The 20,078-nt window shown below is 42.2% G+C and overlaps 1 protein-coding gene across 1 annotated transcript; it reads right to left on the reverse strand.

Moving 5' to 3' along the window:
• Positions 1-11,516: 11,516 nt before the first annotated feature.
• On the reverse strand, positions 11,517-19,819 carry myorg (myogenesis regulating glycosidase (putative)). The gene is made up of 3 exons (XM_036528735.1): positions 19,777-19,819; positions 16,830-17,328; positions 11,517-16,349 (listed from the first exon to the last, which is right to left on the reverse strand). The coding sequence occupies exons 2-3, from the start codon at positions 17,093-17,095 to the stop codon at positions 14,558-14,560; spliced, it is 2,058 nt and encodes a 685-aa protein (XP_036384628.1). The 5' UTR covers positions 17,096-17,328; positions 19,777-19,819; the 3' UTR covers positions 11,517-14,557.
• Positions 19,820-20,078: the final 259 nt, after the last annotated feature.

The raw sequence follows: 20,078 nt of genomic DNA on the forward strand, positions 1-20,078 counted from the left end.
TCTCTCTCTCTCTCTCTCTCTCTCTCTCTGTATTTATGTATCTGATTTTTCTCCAACTATTTTTCCTCTTTCTCTCACTCTTTCTTCACTGTGAGATGTGTATTGATTTTTTTTTCCCAAACTAAGATTTGTCATCATTTCTATCTTGAGTGAGAGTTTAAAAAACAACATCCCTTGATGATGAAATCTTGTAACCAACAGATGAAACAGACGATTATCTCAAGTTGTGAAGAGACAATATACTCATGATTTTAGAAGAACTGCTGAAGATTAGAATTAGAGCAGATTATGCATTGCAAGTAGCCCACCTTTGAAATATGATTCTTCTGTTTTGGAATGGATAGGTTTGTACTTAGAATGACTCCCCACTCAGGATGTCCTTATAGCATGTGCTCATGCTCATGTTTCACTAAAAGAGAAAAATAACGACAGCTAAAGCATCCTCCAAAACTGAAAAACAACAAAGAACATTTCACAAGATTACACAAATATGGCATAAAATTGAAACCACAGATGTGCAGCAAAAATGCAAATGGTATACTACACTCTCATACATAGTACTAGTTTCAGGACATTTTGCATGTATCATTAAAATGAATATTGCTTACCATATTTTGCTCACCTTTCTTAAAATATATTATATTGTATATTATTGTATTGTATTATATTTTCCCTTGAAGGGAATAGTCAGAATAGGAATGAATACCCATATCATTGTGCACAACACTATTATTTTACAACAGTAAGGCCAAAACAAAACACGGTAAACTACAGTACTGTTTCATGTGGTATGTACAATGTGCCCTATGGTCTGTGACAGTGGAGTTCCTCGCAACATGGTATACGCACTGGAGCTCATCATATGAGCATGCTTGAACATACTATCCTTGCATCACTGCTGCCAGCTACAGAGGGTCAAAATTAAGCCTGAGCAACAGAACATGTAAGTGAGTCAGCAGGTCTTTCTGTATGAATTGCACAAACGTCTACTCCCCTAGATATTTCCCTGGAATACGAAGGCGTATTTTGCATAAATGTAAATTTGGGTGTGGATGTAGCTATGAAAACATACAGTATATTACATGTATTTATCAGGCAGACAACAATATTACCTCCTTTTTAACCAAATAAAAGTTGGCATGGGCATCAGAAGGCCATTAAGTGTATCTACTGTTTTGCTTTGGAGCATTACTTTTACAGGATCTGACACAAAAAGAGGCTTACACGCGTTAGGATCTTTCATCATAAAAACAAATGGGTTATTGCTGAGTGGCAGCATGACGTTTAAAAATGTTACATCAACACTTGTTAAAAAAAAAGAAAAGAATAATGAGGAGTGAGAGCGGCTTGAAACCCACTCCAAAAAAAGACAATGGTCAATGGTAGTGATTAACTGTGCTTTCGATGGACTTCTCCTTTCTAGCGACTCAACGATCTCTGAAATCCCAGCTGGCCTCACTCTTCATTTACATTCATCCACTGACCTCATGGTTACCAGCAGTGAGTTACTGTACACTATTGAGTCCACCAGCCATTTCTAGCCCCATCCCAGTATATTGAATTGCCCACCGGAATGATCCCACCATTACTGCCCCCATCAATTAGGAGGTTTTGATATCTCCCCTGCGGGGCTGGTCATCAGTAAATCAGAGGCGTCATGAAGACTACATTTCTTACGAGCGCCATCCATGGCCAGGTTGGTTCTGCAGATCCGCAAGTCACCAAAACTTGGCAGCAGCTGAACCGTTCAATCAACTGAATACACATGCGGATATGAGGAGTTTGCTGGAATGCATTACGGTCATGACTGAGATGGTGTAAAGACAGACCGGCTTTGTCAAACAAGTCATCAGGAATATGGGATAGTAGTATGTCCGATTCAGCTGGCACCTCAGTGGGATTTGGACAGGAGCGGGTGACTTGGTTAACCGTTATTTAAACACTATTAAATCGCTATTGACAGATCTGCAGTGCTCTGACCACTTCCCTTTATTGAGGGATGTAACGTAGAATCACAGCAAAAAAATGCTGTACAGTTCAACAGAGATGTATTCAGAATACAGCCTGAGAAATCTCAATCTAGAAAAGAGAATCTCAGGGGAAGTAATGCCATTCCAGCAGGGGTTTAGAGAACTTTCTGGAGGTAAAGTAAGAGGAGTTGGGGGGAGGCTTAGATAGAAGGACCAATACAATATAATGTATTTTCATTATATTGTATATTCACATATTGGGTTTCATGTTAAACATCCAGACAGCCATTACTGTAGTATGATAAACCATGTAGCAGGACCACAGCCTGAAATGTAAATGTCACTATTGGATGTACGTTTTTTAATTCATGTTTATTCCCTTCATCAAAAGCAATTATCGGTTCTGAACTTGAATCAGCTGTGAAGTATTGACTTCAGCAGTGATGTGAGATACTCAGCGATAATGAACCCAGAGCACAGAAAACCTAAGTGAAACTCATTTCGGATTGATAATTGTTGTTGACAGAGCTCATGACAACATCAGAGGCTGACAGCTACAGAAAGGTTTTAGAAACAGGGCTAATGGTAATGATAGGTAATGATAGACAGGTGACGTCACATAAAGAACAAAAAGAAAGAATAATGTGGCACAATAGTCACTGTATTTGCATTAACTAAATTAACAAGTAATACTTGTTATACCAGTATAACTATTATTGTAATATTGTTGTTGTTGTTGCCTGAATCCTGGCCAGTGTCCTCTCTCAGTGTAATGTTTCGGTTATGTTTTTATAATGTTTTTATAGACCAGTCCACAATGTTAACAGTTTACACAAAACATCCACTAACATCACATGCTTCATATTTAAGAAGGAGTTTTCATAATATTCATATGAAAATTCATAAACATTTATGTTAAATTTTCTTTTGATGGATTGGATCAAAAAAACTGTGTTCACTCCTGCTTTTTATAGAATTCACCAGGGCCACCTGTCACACCTGCTCCTGGTCAGCCAGCTCAGCCACACCCAGTTCAGCCCGGCTCACCCTCACCCACTCATCAAGCGCACCTGTGACTTGTCCTTCAATCAAGTCCTGGCTACATAAGGACTCAGTCTGTGCCTCATTGTGAGGTATTGTTTGTTGCAACTCTACCAAGCCTGTACTCTGCCATTCTGCGTTTTGACTGCCGTTTTTTGACCCGTGCCTGTTCTTTGGACCTTGCTCGTGTTTGGATCTGTTTTTGTACTGTTGCTTCTCATTACCGACCAGTTTTTCTTCCCTGACTACGATTTGCCTTTCATCGTTAAACTTTGTTAACTGCTCTTGGATCCCAGTCTGTTTTCATTACACCACCTGAATACTGCGCAACATGTAATAATTCCCCTGAAACACATGTCTTCAATAAGCAAATTCATTTGGCATAGTTCTGCAGTATAAGCCATTTTGGATCTATGGGCAACATGTAGTTGGAGCCAAGATGGCTACTCAATAACTCATTGAAGAGTCAGTTTTGCAGTGCAGGTTCATCCTTTTTCATAAGTTGCATTATTTTACTGGTCTGTTGAAGCAGTGATCCTTGACTCCTGTCGACATCCTTGGAGTAAGAACCAGGGCCTGGGGGGGGCCGGGGGTAAGGGGGGGGGATCTAACCTAAAGCCAGACGGACAGCCCTGGAAGGGGAGAGCAGAGAGGGTATGGCGAGAGAGGCTGGCAGACTCTGGCAACAACTGGCACAGCTCCCCTCCAGATGGGCACACAGGTGGGCACTAGGGAGGGGGATGGGGAATCTGCCAGCTTTCTGTTCTTCTTGCCTCTCAGTTCAGGCTTTTCACTGTATCAGTCCTGCTGGCCACATCTGGACTGCGCTCTGTTGTGACTGTGTTTTGGCACGCGTTGGTTGCCGGTGACAAGATGAGTCAACGGTGCCCTCTAGTGGAGCTTAGATGTACTACTTTACGCATGTTCCATGAGAGAACAATTGTGTACACAACTACACACCCATATTCATGGCTTAAATGAAGATTCTGTTGAGCAATTCCATTCAACTGTTTGTTTACAAAAGAGTATTAGTGTAAGAAGGCTAAAAAGTATATGACTGTGGGTGGGTCAATGTAGCCCATAGTTTTGTGAACCATCTTTACTGGCACGGCTGCAGTTCAGTAGTTCAGTAGAGTTTTGACCAGCTACGTCTGTGCTTTGGGCCATATGGAACATGATCACACAGGCACGTTAGACATGTTATGAAGCATAAGAATTCTGAATTGTTAATCATTAGGAATGAACAAGGTTTCTATCCAGCATCATTCCTTTTTTTTTGTATAGTTGCTTTTCTCACTGTAACACCCACAGCATGCTGTAATGAGGATTCATTGTCCATGTCAGTCTGTATGGAAGTTGGGTCTCCGAGTGAGAATTCTCATTTACTGTACCCTTTGCATGGAGGCGCCCCTCGGTGATGTGGCCACTTTTTCTTTATTCCACCCTGGAATAAAATGAGAAAGTGCCACTCCATCTTCCCCCCGCGCTCCTGAGAGAGAAAAAAAAAAAAAAAAAAAAACAATATCACTGGAAACCAGCAAGGCTACAAATAGCATTGATTTCTTGGAACAAAATACAGACAGCTAATCAATATGTGTGTGTCTGTGCGTCTGTTCCGCACTGGCTAAGAGTGTGGATCAATTCCAGAGAGAAGAGCCATCGACGAAACGCGGCGAAGACGCTCCGAGGCACATTTGGGCGTATGGGGTGGGGGGTGGAGGGGGGCTTTGCAATACATTTCATATCAGAGGAGATAATTGCAGCAGTAATTGATCACGCCGCTCCGTGCTTAAAGGTTAGACTCCCTCCTTTTTCCCCGCGGCGTTCACCATTGTTTGTCCCTGCCATTCATTTCCATTCATTTTTAATGTCTGTTTTTGGAAACATTGAGCTTTTCAATTTCTCTCGATAGGCTTTACCTTTTCTACCCACCCAACAACCCCCCAACCCCCCCCCCCCCCCCCCCCCAGCTCCCCACCCCCCCGCTTCTCCTGCAGTCCTATCTGAGCTAAATGATTTATTGAGCTAGTGCAGCCTCCATATCAACTGGCAGATTGGTTTGCTGCTATATCATTATCAGTCTATGATGATGCCAGAAAGCCCATACGCCACTTCTTCCAGTCCAGTTGGCTCCTCGCTGCAACAAAACAAAATAAAACAATTTTGAGAATATATATGTATGTACACTGTATGTTTAGAATTCATTCTGCATCAGCTGCTTGCCTGGAAACCTTTATTAAACACAGGTTGGGTTCAGTGGCCCCTACACAGCTGCAAATGGCCCACTGGTATATATTAAAATTTGCAAATAGTTTTCCTTGGTCTATGTGTTGTTTAGGGTTAGGAATGGAGCAGATAAAACAAGGGGGGGATGGGAAGACAGAAGACAGGAAAAGTTCATTCTTTACATTAAAAGTACCTCCATAAGACCTTCTATGAGGTTTACATACTCACTATACAAAAATAATATTGCTTCTGTCAAAAGCATGTATTAGCTATTGCAGTGCGTTTTGATGACCTGACACAGTGCCATAATCTATGGTTTCAAGAGGGTGAAGGAAATATGCATTGTATCACTCTATCAGAACATGCTTTTGAATGCTTGCTACATAAGCTGTGCTAATACTGTGCAAATGTTTTACGCAGGAACACCTAATTGTATTTGCTTGAACACCCTCATCCAGAGCAATTTGCATAGTTTACATATCATCCATTTATACAACTGGATGGCACAACAGCAGTGCCCCTCCTATGAATCAAGCCAACTGCTCCTTATCCCTACACCACACTGCTGTCCTAATTAAAAAACAAAGGTAATGGAAAGTATGACAAAGTATATTAGCTGAAACTCTCATGAGTACAAACCCTGCTGGTGCCATCTAGACACAGTTCTGCAGTAAGTGGTGCTTTGTGGTCAACGAAATACATTACAAAGTACAGGCAATGAAGTAAAGAAATATCAATCATGTATTTTCTGAACTTGTTACTCTTGGTTTAAATGTAGTATTGCGACGTTTTGGATTCTGTGATCTAGTGACTGATGTATGGTAGTACATTTGGCTTCCTTTGTCAGGTTGTGCAAGTTAACTTGTGGTAGGGCTTGAATAGTGTTATGCTCACGCTCACTGGTCTGGGACCGTTGTTAGCTTTGTCTGACACTGTTGCTCATTCAATTAGATTGAATACACTTATGTTCAATTGCGCTGGAAGCCGCTCTGGAAAACAGTGTCTGCTAAATAAATGTAATGTAATGCAATGTAAAAGTGTGTCTGCCTTCATCTGCCAGCTAAGACTCTCAGTACCTACTTTATTCTGCTTTCTCTGTGTGCTTCATTAGCTAGGCCCGAGGCTTGACTATACACGAGGATTTCTGACTTCTGTCTCACAACGATGACTACGAGCGATGCTTCATCGCACTGTCCCCTCAGACTCGTCCGCTCACCCTCGTCTCCGTGCTAATGAATCCTGTCACTGGAGGGAATGGGCCCTTTGGTCAGAAATGATGGCCGTAAGTCACATCTCTCTCCTGGGACAATGTACACAAGAAGCCTTTAGCCGGAGTGGAGCCAAAAAAGAAAAATCGACAATTATATCGAAGTGGCATTGTACACGTACACAACTTACATGATCCTTCTCGTTGTGTTAGATCCACATCATAAACAATAACTGAAACCAGAACACCCCAGACATTCTGAGTTGAACCCCCTGACACTATTGATATGCAGACCAAAGTTACAACATTTCTTGATTTCCACATTTAACATAGTCTTTTTTTTTTTTGTTTTGTTTTGTTGTTTTTCCTAAATGACCTTTTGCGAAACACGCATTTCCACAAGACATTACCATTTTGTATGGATCTGCCTTTTTCTATATTCCTCAAACAATATGAATGTTTCTGCTTCTCCCCTGATGCCCGCGAGGGAGTTTTCCCTCAAGGGTCTTTGTGAAATGTAAAAGCGCTGTCTGATGGATTTGTTTATCGAGAGAGAAAATGAGGCCATCCACACGCCAGGCAAGTTCATTAAATGCACAAGAGTCATCTTAAAGGTCTGCTCAATAGTTTCTTGGAAAAAAAGAACAGTCCAGCATTATAACACTGTTTAAGAATTCTGTGGCCTCAAATGTCAGTTAATAAATGAAAAGTTTACAGGGTTTCATGGGGTTCATGTCTATGTATGTGTGTGCAGCTATAAGTTGACAAGTTCACAGATATGGGCTACTGTGAAAAGGGGTCAGGAGAAAACATCTCTGCTGGATCCTTCTTATTCTCATTTTATATTTACCATACAGCCAGGTTCTAATGTCATGACAACTGATGTAAGTGACTCTTCCAACAGAATAAACAATTTTGACTTCCCATGTTCTAAGGTATATATTTATATATTTATGCAATTTGAATTGCGTGAAAGGGGTCAGTAATACAGAAGAGGGATATATCAGTAAGAAGTCATTGAAATTTAATTAGAGGGGACACATTTCAAGAAAGCTAATGAGACATATGTTCAATGCATATTCACGATATTCTCATTTTAAAAATAGCCATCAAATCAAACATGGTCAAACATCCAGTAAAGGAGGATAAAGATCAAAGGTCAAAGGTGACTGCAGCTGTATCTGCTCCTGTGAACACAACAGCAAACACCGTGGAAGGCAGAGATACGGGATGTATGGCACTAAAATGATATCTTACATGTTAATAGATCTTCTTGGGGAGCAATTGCTTAAGTGTTTTTTGTTTTGTTTTGTTATTTTTTGAGCCAGAGTTTTAAAAATAAAGATGATCAAGATCACAACTGACCAGAGCAGGTCACAGCTGAACGTTCAGGGAATTCATGTGATGTGAAGGAATTCTGCAAGTCAGCATACTTACTCTACAGGATAGGACCTTGCCCAATGCACTCCCTGACCAGAAGCTGCCTAGCGTCACAGTCTACTGCTCAGATGTGACCAGAGACTGGGGACATTACCCACTGTGGCAATTCTCAAATGCCTTTACAGAAAGAGTTTGCAATGTTTTTTTTTTCTTGCTTTGCTGTTTTCGTAGAATGCTTGTAAATCATGGAAAGCCTTGATGGACCATATGATAAATTCCAAATAATAGACAAATAAATGGACTGCATTTATATAGCGCTTTTCTACTCATTTTGAGTACTCAAAGCACTTTACAGTTATATGCCTCACATCTACCTACCAGTGGCAGAGGCTGCTATATACAGGCTTACCAACTAGCCACTGGGAGCTGTTGGGGGTTCAGTGTCTTGCTCAAGGACACTTCGACACTCTGCCAGGACAAGCCAGATTTAAACCAGGGACCTTCCAATCCCCAGTCAACTGCTCTACCTCCTGAGCCACTGTCGCCCCCAAATAGCCTCCCCATGTCGAAGAACAAACACAGTTATACATTTTTTTCATTTCCATACTGTATTTCTCCTACATTTTCTGATGAACTAATGTTCACATAAACCAAAACTAATGTCAGTACCTTATGCGTCAAGTATGGCCTCTCGTGTTGATTATGTTCAGGCATTCCAGTCCCAGTCACACATGAATAAATAAGCTGGCTTAAATCCATAGGAAGGAATACGGACCTTCATCAATAAACTAGAGCGGTACTCAGAAAAAAGCCTCACGCACTTCATTTACTCTGTGTAGCACTCTGATAATTTCTTCTTAAGCAATCATTTCACCATGTTTCTTCAGCTCCATCCATAAGCTTTTCAGTTATCCTTCTCACATAAAACATGGCACTTGATGCGGTAACATAATCTCCGCATCACCTAACAATGGCAGAAGTCATAAAGACTGCAGAGTGATTTACTACCACTAGAGGGCACTGCATAGCCAATAAACTGTTTTCAGAATGATTGGTGTCAGCAGATAGGAAAACATGGAAATCCCATCAAACAACCTATCACTGACTGACAGACTCATATAAATTCATTTGCATTCACATTTATCACAATGCAGTAAATGCCGCCTTCCCACAGATATTCAGGACAACAGCCATTCCCCTTCCATCTATGATTTTATTTTTCAAAATGAATAAAACAGGTTTACATGAATCAAAAAAGCTTAAATTTCCAATTGACCCATCACTGACCACAAATAAAAGACCATCACAAACAGTTGGCTAAAACATAACAAAAAAATGAGAAAACAATACTCATTTTAAGAGCATCTTAAAATATTAAAAGATTAATTTTCCATGCTACTTTTTTTTTCTTTCCTTGTGTGGCACCAGTTTTTCAAATGTATTTATTTTTTATTTCATCTTTTGGCAGATGAGTACTTTCCTTATTAAAATAATGGAAAATGTTGGTAGGAACCACTTCAGTATGTTTTGTTTTTCTGATAATACACTTCACTTTAAAACAGAAAACCAGTAGGAAGACTTCAGCCAAAGCTAGGCCTCATATTTTCAGGAAATCTTGAAATAAAAAACAACAGAACTTCTGCATTGTGGACGTCTGTACGAGAAAGTCCCCAGTTTAAGCAGTCTCTGTTCTTCACAGGTCAGGGACTTTGGTTCTTTTTCACGACACAGAACCAACCAGTGCAAAAGTTACATAGACCAGGGACCAATCACAACTGAGCAACATACTGTTTGAGATTTCCAGTGGAGACCCACCTACAGCTTATCACAGTCCATTTTGTTCTGACAGACACATTATACTCCTCAACCTCATACTGCACACATTTAAGTTACAAAATCTACCACACAATGCATGCATTTATGTTACAAAATCATTTGTAACACTTCTGCTTCCTGTCAAAAGAGGAAATCCTCAGCGTAGGTTTGTCTCTATAGCTGGAGGCAAAGATAACACACTGTATCATGCCTCTGTTCTCTGAAAATATCCCCAAATTACTAATTAAGTCTAAAAGAGGTAAATCAGATTTGACCCTAAGGGGACTGTTTAACTGGACGTATCAAGCATAAGGCCTTCATTAGAGGTACATCTAACTAAACCACACAAATTCAGCCAAACACTTGGCTTAATTCCCTTTTCTATGTACTGTACCTTACTACCTTAGCTCCTCTTGCTGTGACTGGCCCCATGTGAAATGTGGCAGCCTATAGCAAGTGGATGAGAGCTGGAGCGCCCTCTATTGGCACAAAGGACCTGAAACCTAGTGTTAGGAGACAGGGGATTTACAAATCATCATAATGAATAAAGGTACCATGTGCTGTCAATCAGTGACTAGCATGAACCAGTCACAAGAGTAAAACACTATGACTGGTTTGATTCAGTGAATCATGACCTGCTCCACCCATTTTGCGGTTCAAAACATTATTACATTATTACGTTATTCACTCATTATTACTCTGAGTTTCAAATGGCACATCTGAGCAATGGCACGGATGACGTTAGCAAAATAGATAATCATCAAATCATTCCTATATGATTCCACAAAAATAACTGCATTTATGACAAATTTGCACATTTGAACACTTTTTACACACTGTATGCTTTGAATTATTTAAAATATAAGTCCATTAAACTGAATCAGTCATGCTTGAGTGCGTACCATGTTAAGGCAAAAGAACATTCCAACATTAAGATTTTTAATAACAGCAATGACAGTAACTGTGAGTACATCTGTTCACAATCCAAGAAACGCACAATAAAATGATTCTCAGTGGCATAGCTTTGTGCCTAGCTGCTCCCAAAAAAGCTTATTCAAAAAACACAACATATCAGGAAAGTACATAACAGAGTGCTGGGCGACAACATAACCTTTCTGAGGATCAGTATAATTTGTTAATCTCCTTACTCATGTCTCATGAGTAAGTGTTCTGCAGTAACAAATCATTCTTAGAGGGTCTGAACACATGCTGTAACATATACATTTGCAGTTTGCTGTACCGATGTGTTTCCAAACGACGTACCTTGTTTCAAAGGTATTCAAGTTTCGATACTGAGTCCCCACGGCAATTAGTGTTTAAAACAAACATGCTCACATCCTTGCCGCCATGTTAATTTTAGGTGCGAATACTGAGGTGGAAATACAACGCGGTGGTTAGAAAGCACTTAAAGGATTGAGTTCGTAACCAGAGGGTTGCCGTTTTGACTCCCCACACAGGCTGCTGTACCCTTGAGCAAGGGACTTGAGCTTAATTGCTTAAATATCCAGCAGTACAAATGGATAATATCTAAAAAAAATTTAAAAAAAAAACTATGCTCTCTAAGTGACCCTGAGTGAGGGTGTCTGCCAAATAATTAAGCAATTATCTTGGAAAAATTTATTATCTCTTCTCTTGAAATCACATTGATGAATCTCAGTTGTCAGCAATCCCTTTTTTCCAGTGACTGGTATGTATGGCAGGGGCTGTGCGCTCTTCTGCCAGATTTCTCCTACAAGACAAGCCAATATCTAAATAAGGGCACAGCATGGTGGTCTGGGAAACTTGACACTATACTGTTGTAAATAAGGGACAAGTCTACCGAACACAGAAGGACAATGCTGGTGACAGTGACTGGATGGCAATCTCTTGGGGGGGGGGGGGGGTGTCACACTGAAACTGATCTTTTTTAAGAATAAATTAATCACATTAAGGAGCACTATACGGTTTATTCAATATCCATTACTTGCTTTCACAACTAAAGCATTGTGGTAATTTAGCTAGTGCTATGTTACCACACCCTTTTTTAAATATTCGTTTTTATGCTTTTTCCCTCTGCTATAGTCTTATTTGGCTGATTACAAGTATCGCTGTGGAGCACAGCTTTGGAAAGCAGACCGGCCTGTGTTTGAGCCAGGATGTTTTTGGTTTGAGAGTTCAGGATCCAAAGTTGACGAGCTGATTACCAGTGCGAATGCATTTCTGCTCATTTTTGTACTCCTCAAATTTTGCCCCAAGGTCCGCTGTACAAACACATGCGTCCGACAGAACTTCCAAAGTTCAGCCGTGGCCCGAAAGACTACTAGCCGCTCTGAGAAAACGTGATAAAAAAGAGTGGTTGGCCAACCCACCTCCTGCCCGAGGTGCTAAAAATAACCCTCGCGGTTACGAATTAGTGATGCTGGCGACACGGCCATGGGAGAGCATTAATGCTGATGAAATGTCACGGTCAATCACAGCGGCAGAACGCACCGCAGCTGGCGGGGACCGGTTCAGGCAATGCGCAGCGGAGTCAGGGAGTGGATTCGGCAGAGGGCAGGCACTGTTATACACCAATCAGACAGAGGAAAGAAGCCTGAGGAAGGACCATGAAAACACCGGGCCAGAGAAACAGATCGATACATTATCTCTGATAACTTTACCGTAATACCCAATGATACAAACAAGGATGGTTTTCTTCTAATCTCCTGCAGGACGCATTTAAAAATATGCAGATGCGGCTCAATATCTCCAGTTCAAAATTGACTTGCACAGTAAATTGAAAATTTCACAGGGTAGCACCATTATCGGTGATATCGACCCAGCTCAGACCAGTAATATTTTTAAAAGACTAAAAGCAGCCAATTAAACTCACTGCAGATGAAACAGCCAGTATTTTCATTAGGTATGGGAAGAGAAGTATCTTCAGTTTTACTTGATGCTTTTCTTTGCCATTTGTTGTTTAACCTGTGGATTAGCTGGTTCACCTTTAACAACTCAACAGTTTTATGCTGACTAATCTGCACGGCATACTGTGATAATATTGAGTAGTATACCATACAGATCTACATAATCATGCATTTTTGTTCCTTCAGATGTCCACTGGGTCATTCACTAACTAGGTTTAACAGCTACCCCTTTGTTACTTGTGTTAATCTATAATTACAATCTATAGTTCATCTTTCCAGTTGCCGATAGGAGTGGTTGTATCAACAGTGCAGTTTGTGCAAGGGTGCAATTCCACTGTTCGAACATTATGTGGAAAAACTATAAGCTAGACCATAACGAAAATGTAACTGGATGACATTCATACATGCTTTTAATGGTGTTTCAAGATCAAACTTTGGTTTTTTCTTAATTTCAAAATGAAGTCACCACCACAAAATAGCACATTGATTCACTCACTATACTTTGTATTATGTAATTGTCAGTGTATATAGATGATCTCAGTATGTCATTATTTTCTTATACTGGTTTTGGTTCTAAGCTTATGAAAAATTGTTCTGGAATGCTCAAGTGTGTATATCAAACCTAATATTTAACTGTAGTTTTCCTTTACTCTTCACTATGAGTCTATGATTCCTATGAATCTATGAGATTCTAGTTTTGAATTGTCATGTTATTCTAGCCTCTGCTGTAACAGTATCAAGTCTATTTTTTTTTTCAAACTTGTCCTTCAATGCCTTTAGAAGAAGACAATACACACAATTCACTGTACTCTACTTGAATGGAAATCGGGCGCAATTCACTGGCCTGACAGAAGTGATGCCATGGACGGAAACTGATGGCTTTGGCAGTTAAAGGTTAAAAGGCAGAAAAAAGTAATTAGGTTTCCAGCCCACAGTCATCATTCCTTAATCACCAGCTTCACTGTTACCTACTGTATATGTGAACTTAACTCTATAACTTTTTGCTGAACATTGGTTGTGACTTAATATATTGATTTTAGTTTCAGAGACAAACACAATATATTGAAGAGTAATAAAATAACAGTTGAAATGGCAGGCAACCCACTGGCTACACAATTCCTCCCTCAGAAATGGATCTAAACTGCTCAAGAAATAAAGTACATAACATCAAATATACATACATTTTTAGAATTTGCATTCTCTGCAATTTACATTTTCATTACAATAAAATTATGCTATGTTCATGCTATCCCTTTTTTTCCCCCAGAACTCAACTGTGGTTGTTGGCACTCAAGTTGCAGCTGCCCACAGAGAGGGGACCTGTTAGGCTTGGATCTGAGCTTTAGGACTGCGTTTGAGATTGAATGCATCATTCGATGATTAATCCACCACTCATTCCAATGCCAGATCCCTGCATTCAGTTGTCACAATCACCAAAAACTAGCTCTGAGCTGGCTCTGAGAATTTTTCTTATCTCAAAATACATATAATGATCGAGGCACAATGTTTTTGCTGAGACCTGCACACAATAAGCAAATCATTGTCAATGAAGCATTATTTCACCCTGATAAGCGCCAAATGTCAACACAAAGCTGTAATTTCAAGGCACATGTTCAAGCACGAGCAAGAGTCTTGCCTGTTGTTGTACTTAAAAGGTATGTTTGGACACTACTGAAAGCTTAGCAACAACCGCAGTGCAGAGGACGTTTGGTGATCATGGGCATGACATAATACAGCTCCACATCTCACTGCAGCCCAGCTGGCATTCCTGGAAGGGCGCTGGCAAAGGTTAACAAAGCATGCAACCGCTTGAACAATAGCTGAGTCCTCTTTTGCAGTAGACCTGTGTTGTTGATTTCGGACCTGATCCAAACTTCCACAAGGTGTGGACAGTAGAGCAAATGTGCATAGGAATCCGCAACAAACCTGCGTGTGGACAGGTTTGAGGAAATACTGTGAGCACGGTCCTGTACTCCAATGTCCCCCTAACATTCCCACTCAACCAAATGTTCAGGCTTCAAGTTGCTTGCTTACTACATCCAGACAAAGTAAGCAATCTCATCCAGGTCCACGGGGTAGTCAGTGAGGTGCAATGGACCTTTGTTGTCAAAGACTTCACCCTTGTAGCTACGCCAGCGACCAGCCGGGAGGTATATGTCCCTCTCCTGTTTGCCAGGCTCCAGGACAGGTGCCACCATGAGGTCATCCCCGATCAGGAACTGGGAGTCGATCTTGTAGGCCGTCTCATCTCCCGTAGCGATCCACCACAATGGCCGGATGATGGGGTCACCGGTACCCAGCACCTCCCCCGCCAGCTCCAGAACCCGAGGGGCGACCAGCGTCTCGTGCAAGGCGGTGAAGCGCTGGGCGATCTGGATGACCTCGGCGTCGTACTCCCAGGGCGGGATGGAGAACTGCATGGCGGGCATGAAGGCCGACAGCTCCAGCCAGCGTATGTACAGCTCGCGGTCGGGCAGCCGTTGGGAGCCGTGGGTCCGGTTAGGGTAGACGTTGCCGCCGATCATGTCTGGCATGATGAACTGGTATCCCAGGATGCTGATGGTGAGCACGGTGGGGATGAGGGACTTGAGGCCCAGCTCGTAGCCCCAGACCGAGTCGCGGTCGATGAGACGGAAAAAGCAGGAGATGTTCTGCGACTGGTAGCCCACGCGCAGCTCAGCACGCTCGTTGAAGGGGATGGCCATCTCGGTATAGCGGCGGGTGAAGGTGCTGGGGTCCCGCAGGGGGACGCGGGTGCTGAACTGCCAGGGCAGGTAGTTAGTCTCTCCGGCGTCAAACTTGAAGGAGACAACGCCGTACTTGGACCGGAGGGCACGCAGGTGGGAGGAGAACCAGTCGCGCGCATCTGTGTTGGTGAAGTCCAGGATGGAGCCGATGCCGTTCCACCAGCGCACCAGGGCGGGCAGCATGCCCATGGGCTCCCGCACAAACAGCCCCTTCTCCACACCTATGCCGAAGTTAACCGAGTCGTAGTTGATGAAGGGGTGAGTCCAGAGGGTCACAAGGAAACCGTCCGCCTTCAGCTTCTGGAACATGCCCGTGGCGTTGGGGAACTTGACGGGATCGAACTCGAACTCGCCGTAGCTGCTGGTGTAGCGGTCGTCCAGTTCCAGGTGGCTGCAGTTGAACCGGTGCTTCCGGATGTTGGCTGCATACTGGAGCAGCTTCTCCTGGTCGATCTCGGTCTTGTGCAGCGCCCAGGTAGACCAAATAGGGTGCTGGAACATAGCCTTGGAGGGCACCTTGTTGGGCTTGTTGAAGTATCGTCGCACCATGTACTTGTGGATGGAGGTAACATCGGAGCCCACACACACACGGTAGCTGAGCTCCGAATAGGGTAGCTGCCCAGGGTGTGGCTTATATGGGCTGTCTTGGTACCTGGCCTGGAAGTACATGACCTTCTCTGTGTCATTCCAGCCCAGGTGGAAGGGGACCGAGTCATTGATCTTGATGGCCGTGGCATTAGAAGACAGCCAGTAACGTTCCAAAATGCCTCCGAAATCATGGCGGTTGGAGTATATGTCGCTCGTCACAAAGGGCTTCGGCGCCTGCTGGCCAGTGATAACGATGGGCCAGTGCTGGATGCTGCTCTCTGCCCCGCCGTACCAGTGCGATCCGTTGTAAGACATGGCGTGCTCCACTGGCCGGTCGGACTCCAGCTCCTCCCAGCGCACGCGGTAGCACATGACCGTGTCCTTTGGCCTCACTGTCTGGATGAAAAAGTTGAGTTTCCCTGCTACCGACCGGCCACAGCTTAGAATCTCTCCCTCCTTCGAGCATGAGTCCAAGTCAAGAGTTCCTGACCTAAGGTTCATAGAATTGAAAACAAGACAAAAGTGGAAAAATGCATTATATGAAGTGCTGACATTTTATTCAGTTTTAAGACAAGCGTATGTCATTAATGCAGTTGTAAATGAGCTAATCCAAAGGTGTAGGTTCTAAATAAACAAATCAAAAAGAATTTACAGAAATCACAGAATTATTTGACCTTCACATATAATGACTTCTGCCACAATGAAAAAATTACTTTGTGTGAGAATATTCGTTTCACCTGGAAAGCCAATTTTAAACCTGAATTTCAAGTTTATCAACAAGTGGAAATGTAAATACATGCAATGCACTGGAAAAATGAGACAAGGCATAGAGTGCAAAACAGGTTGCAAGTTACAGCCAATGAAAGCAAACACACACACACACACACACACATATTAAAGGAAAGAGTTAAAATCTTCAGAGAGATGAATGTAGCGCAGATGAATGTTGTGTGTATGAATGGAGGCGCACCTAAATGCCATGCGGAAGACAATGGCCCCAGCCTGGTTGCGAATTAGGAATCCGTCCTTATTTAGGTCCAGCAACTCCGTTTTGAGCAGGTCAGCCTTGTGCAAGGAGGAGATATAGTAGCACCAAGCGGCCACTGCAGCGATGACCAGCACCAAACCCAGGACACCAGCCCCCACAAGGGGGCGCGCATCTTTGGCCATCTTCTGCTTTATTGGTACAGCATTGGTAATGGTGCCTGCGGCACCCCCTGGTACCACTTGGTACATGGTAATAGCAGACGATCTGACGTTTACACCAGCACTTAAAAATCTAGCACGTAAAGGAAAGAATGCACTGCCAAATGCATTAGGCGGTACAACTGTAACTTGCAGCTGTGATGCTATGATTTTCTTTGCCCATCAGTTCAGAGACAGCCAAAGAAATCAATTGTGGGCGTGTGGAGAGGAGGTTTTCTTTTTTAAGCCTGGTTCAGCTGCCTCATCTCCATCCTTCTGCAAACCTGAAAGAAAAGAAAATTAACAGGTTTTTCAGGCTGTTTAAATCTGGGTAAGAAAAAAATATCGCTGAAATGTTTATGGCCACGTTATCAGAGATATCCACACCCATATACAGTAAAATCCATGACAGGCAATACACAAAATTCCTTGTGCAATCTTATTGATATCTGATGAAGAGGTTTATGCATGTCAAATCTCACCTACATGCCGAAGGTGCCAACAGTTTTAGGAGGCGCATGCATCAATCCCTAATTATGCATCTGCTTCAAACAGACTAGCGTCCGACTTAGGTCCCTCATTTGTATGCTCACAGGTAAAGCTTGCAGGTCACACAATGCTAACAGAGGCCACCTCATTTGTTTCCCTGTCACGTAACTATCTGACTATGCCAAGGGGGAACACTCATCAAAAAAACATCCTGCTGGCCAGCCTTAAAGACAAGCACTGCGGAAGCCGTCCCACTCAAAGAGCTTAATCCGGGACTTTTCAAAGAAAGGCACGTCAATGGCCCCGTATGGGAGCTCCGAACAATCTCTACCCTGGAGGACGGAACTTGGCGCGTGACCTTGTGATCGGAGACCACAGGCTGCTTCACAAACAAAGGCGATGGGGAATGGAGGCAGTAATTAAGGGGTTGCTGTAACTTATCAAGGCAAATCAGGACTGGAATTAGATTAAAGACGAGCAGTAAGCACAGGCGCTATCTCTCAGACTCCTCACTGCTGACTGGTACTCCTGTAAGCCTTTTAGTCTTCAGCCTCTCAAAGTCGATAAGAGTGCCAGGAGTTAATTGGCAATCTAATGTGGTAATCTTGTGTTCAGCCATCCCTGCTATGGATTTCGTAGAGAAAGCTAACCCCTGTTAAATCGGTAAAAGGTGACAATTTTCGAGGTTAAGCTGCGAGTCTCTTTTCTCGCCTTAAGTAAAGTCAACTATGAAATTAACATGCTTAAGTGAACGCGAATCGGGAGGGGTACAACCAGTCGTAACCAATCATAGATGCACCATCATCACAGGTGTATTTTGGCAACAGGACTGGAATAGTATGGTAATGCAGAGGTGCTGACAATGTTGCTACACTTTCAGGTTGGAGAGAGTGCAGAATGACTGAAATTTATGTTGTATTTCTCTAAATCTATAATAAACTATGAAATAAAATGTAGCCTACAGTGTAGAAGTCTCAAAGCCAGAGGGAAATTTTTACAATTCTGAACAATTTCTATTTGCCATTTCCATTTGCTTGTGTGTGTGCATGACCTCTATTACAATCCTTTCTGTTTACAAGCAGCTTTTTGTTAAATTAAATATATATGTAGTTATTACAGCAAATAGCATCGCCAAAAGATACATGTATTAAAATAGCCTGAAGATTTCTTGCAAGGATCCATCATAAATAGTGACACAGCCTAAAAAAGAACACATATATTACTCTGCTAACTAAGGAGATGTTTAAAAATATCCTTGATCACTTTCCAGCTAAAATGTTTGCGAATGAATGTGTGTGACGCCAGACTGTTATTCCTGTTGCGGTTACACATTAAAATGTGTGATGTTTACTCTACTTTCCCCCTGAAATCTAAGGCTTAATAATTTCTCTTTGTCAGGTATGTCTTCCATGGCTTCAGGGGTCTCTTGTCTTTGAATCTCAGTACCCTGGCAAAGGCTGTGTGAAACCCCTACTGTGCCTAAATTATCATCACTGTCCCAGTCATATTACACAATTTAATTTATTGTATACCAAAATGTAACTGTTTTAGGCGATGTCTTCATCTCAATATCACTTCAAGTTGGGAAAACATCGTCCAGATCCCAACACACTGATTAAGACCATAGCAGGGTATCGGTGTATTTTAATATATTTTGCTAGCGTCTGTGGTCATATCATGGGAAAAATTATCAAAACACCTATTAAGATCAAATCTGTACGCATACACTACACCACCTCCATAACAGAATATTCAAAATACCGAAACACGCAAGGCACGATGTAGCCTATGTACGGGAACAGTGACACGTTAACAAAAACATCTTAAAACTACATGATGTCTTCTGAATGCGATTTAGTATTCTCTAAAAAAAATGCTTCGAGAATTAACAATACGCACTACAAGAACCAAAAGGTCAAAATGAATAGATAAATAAACAAATAAAACAGAATTGAGCAATCTGCAGTCCGTTGTTTGTAATCCAAAATGATTTCACAAGTCAGCAGTTTGTAACTTCCAGGCTACATTACATTGAAGATAACTTGCCTGTGTTGGTGTATTGCCTCGCTAGTTACAACACCAGCAGGAGAAAAAAAACAGCAGGGGTTGTAACTGAGCAGTACGCGACAACACAGAAATGAACCGTGCCATTTCAGTAAATATCTAGGGCACTCCGAAACGATAAATCGAATTCACGTTTGTTAAAGACACGCATGAGACCAAGAGAAAAATCTAGTACTCACCCAACATAACACCACGACTTCAAGTAAGCCTGTCACACTGAACCCTCCCCTTCAAGTTGGCATAACACCATGTGACGCAATAGAGGCTCGATGGTTGCATAATCTGCCTGCCAATCAAACCGCTGTTGGCATTGTGGGAATTGTAGTTGTTTAACAAGAAAAAGCGTAAACTCTGCAAAAACACGTCCTAAACCTGTGTTTCAGCTTGCTCCCCCCCCCCCCCCCCCCCCGAGGGCAAACGATAAATGCTGGAATATACAATTTCCAGCCGCATTCTAACTTAATACGTTTTGACCTAACGC

This window comes from Megalops cyprinoides, chromosome 5 (assembly GCF_013368585.1).
Source record: "Megalops cyprinoides isolate fMegCyp1 chromosome 5, fMegCyp1.pri, whole genome shotgun sequence".
NCBI lineage: Eukaryota > Metazoa > Chordata > Actinopteri > Elopiformes > Megalopidae > Megalops > Megalops cyprinoides.

Coding starts and splice junctions, on each gene's coding strand:
- myorg (XM_036528735.1), bottom strand. CDS start 17,095: ATGTACCAAGTGGTACCAGGGGGTGCCGCAGGCACCATTACCAATGCT. Junction 16,350..16,829: donor GTCTTCCGCATGGCATTTAG/GTGCGCCTCCAT, acceptor TATGAACCTTAG/GTCAGGAACTCTTGACTTGG.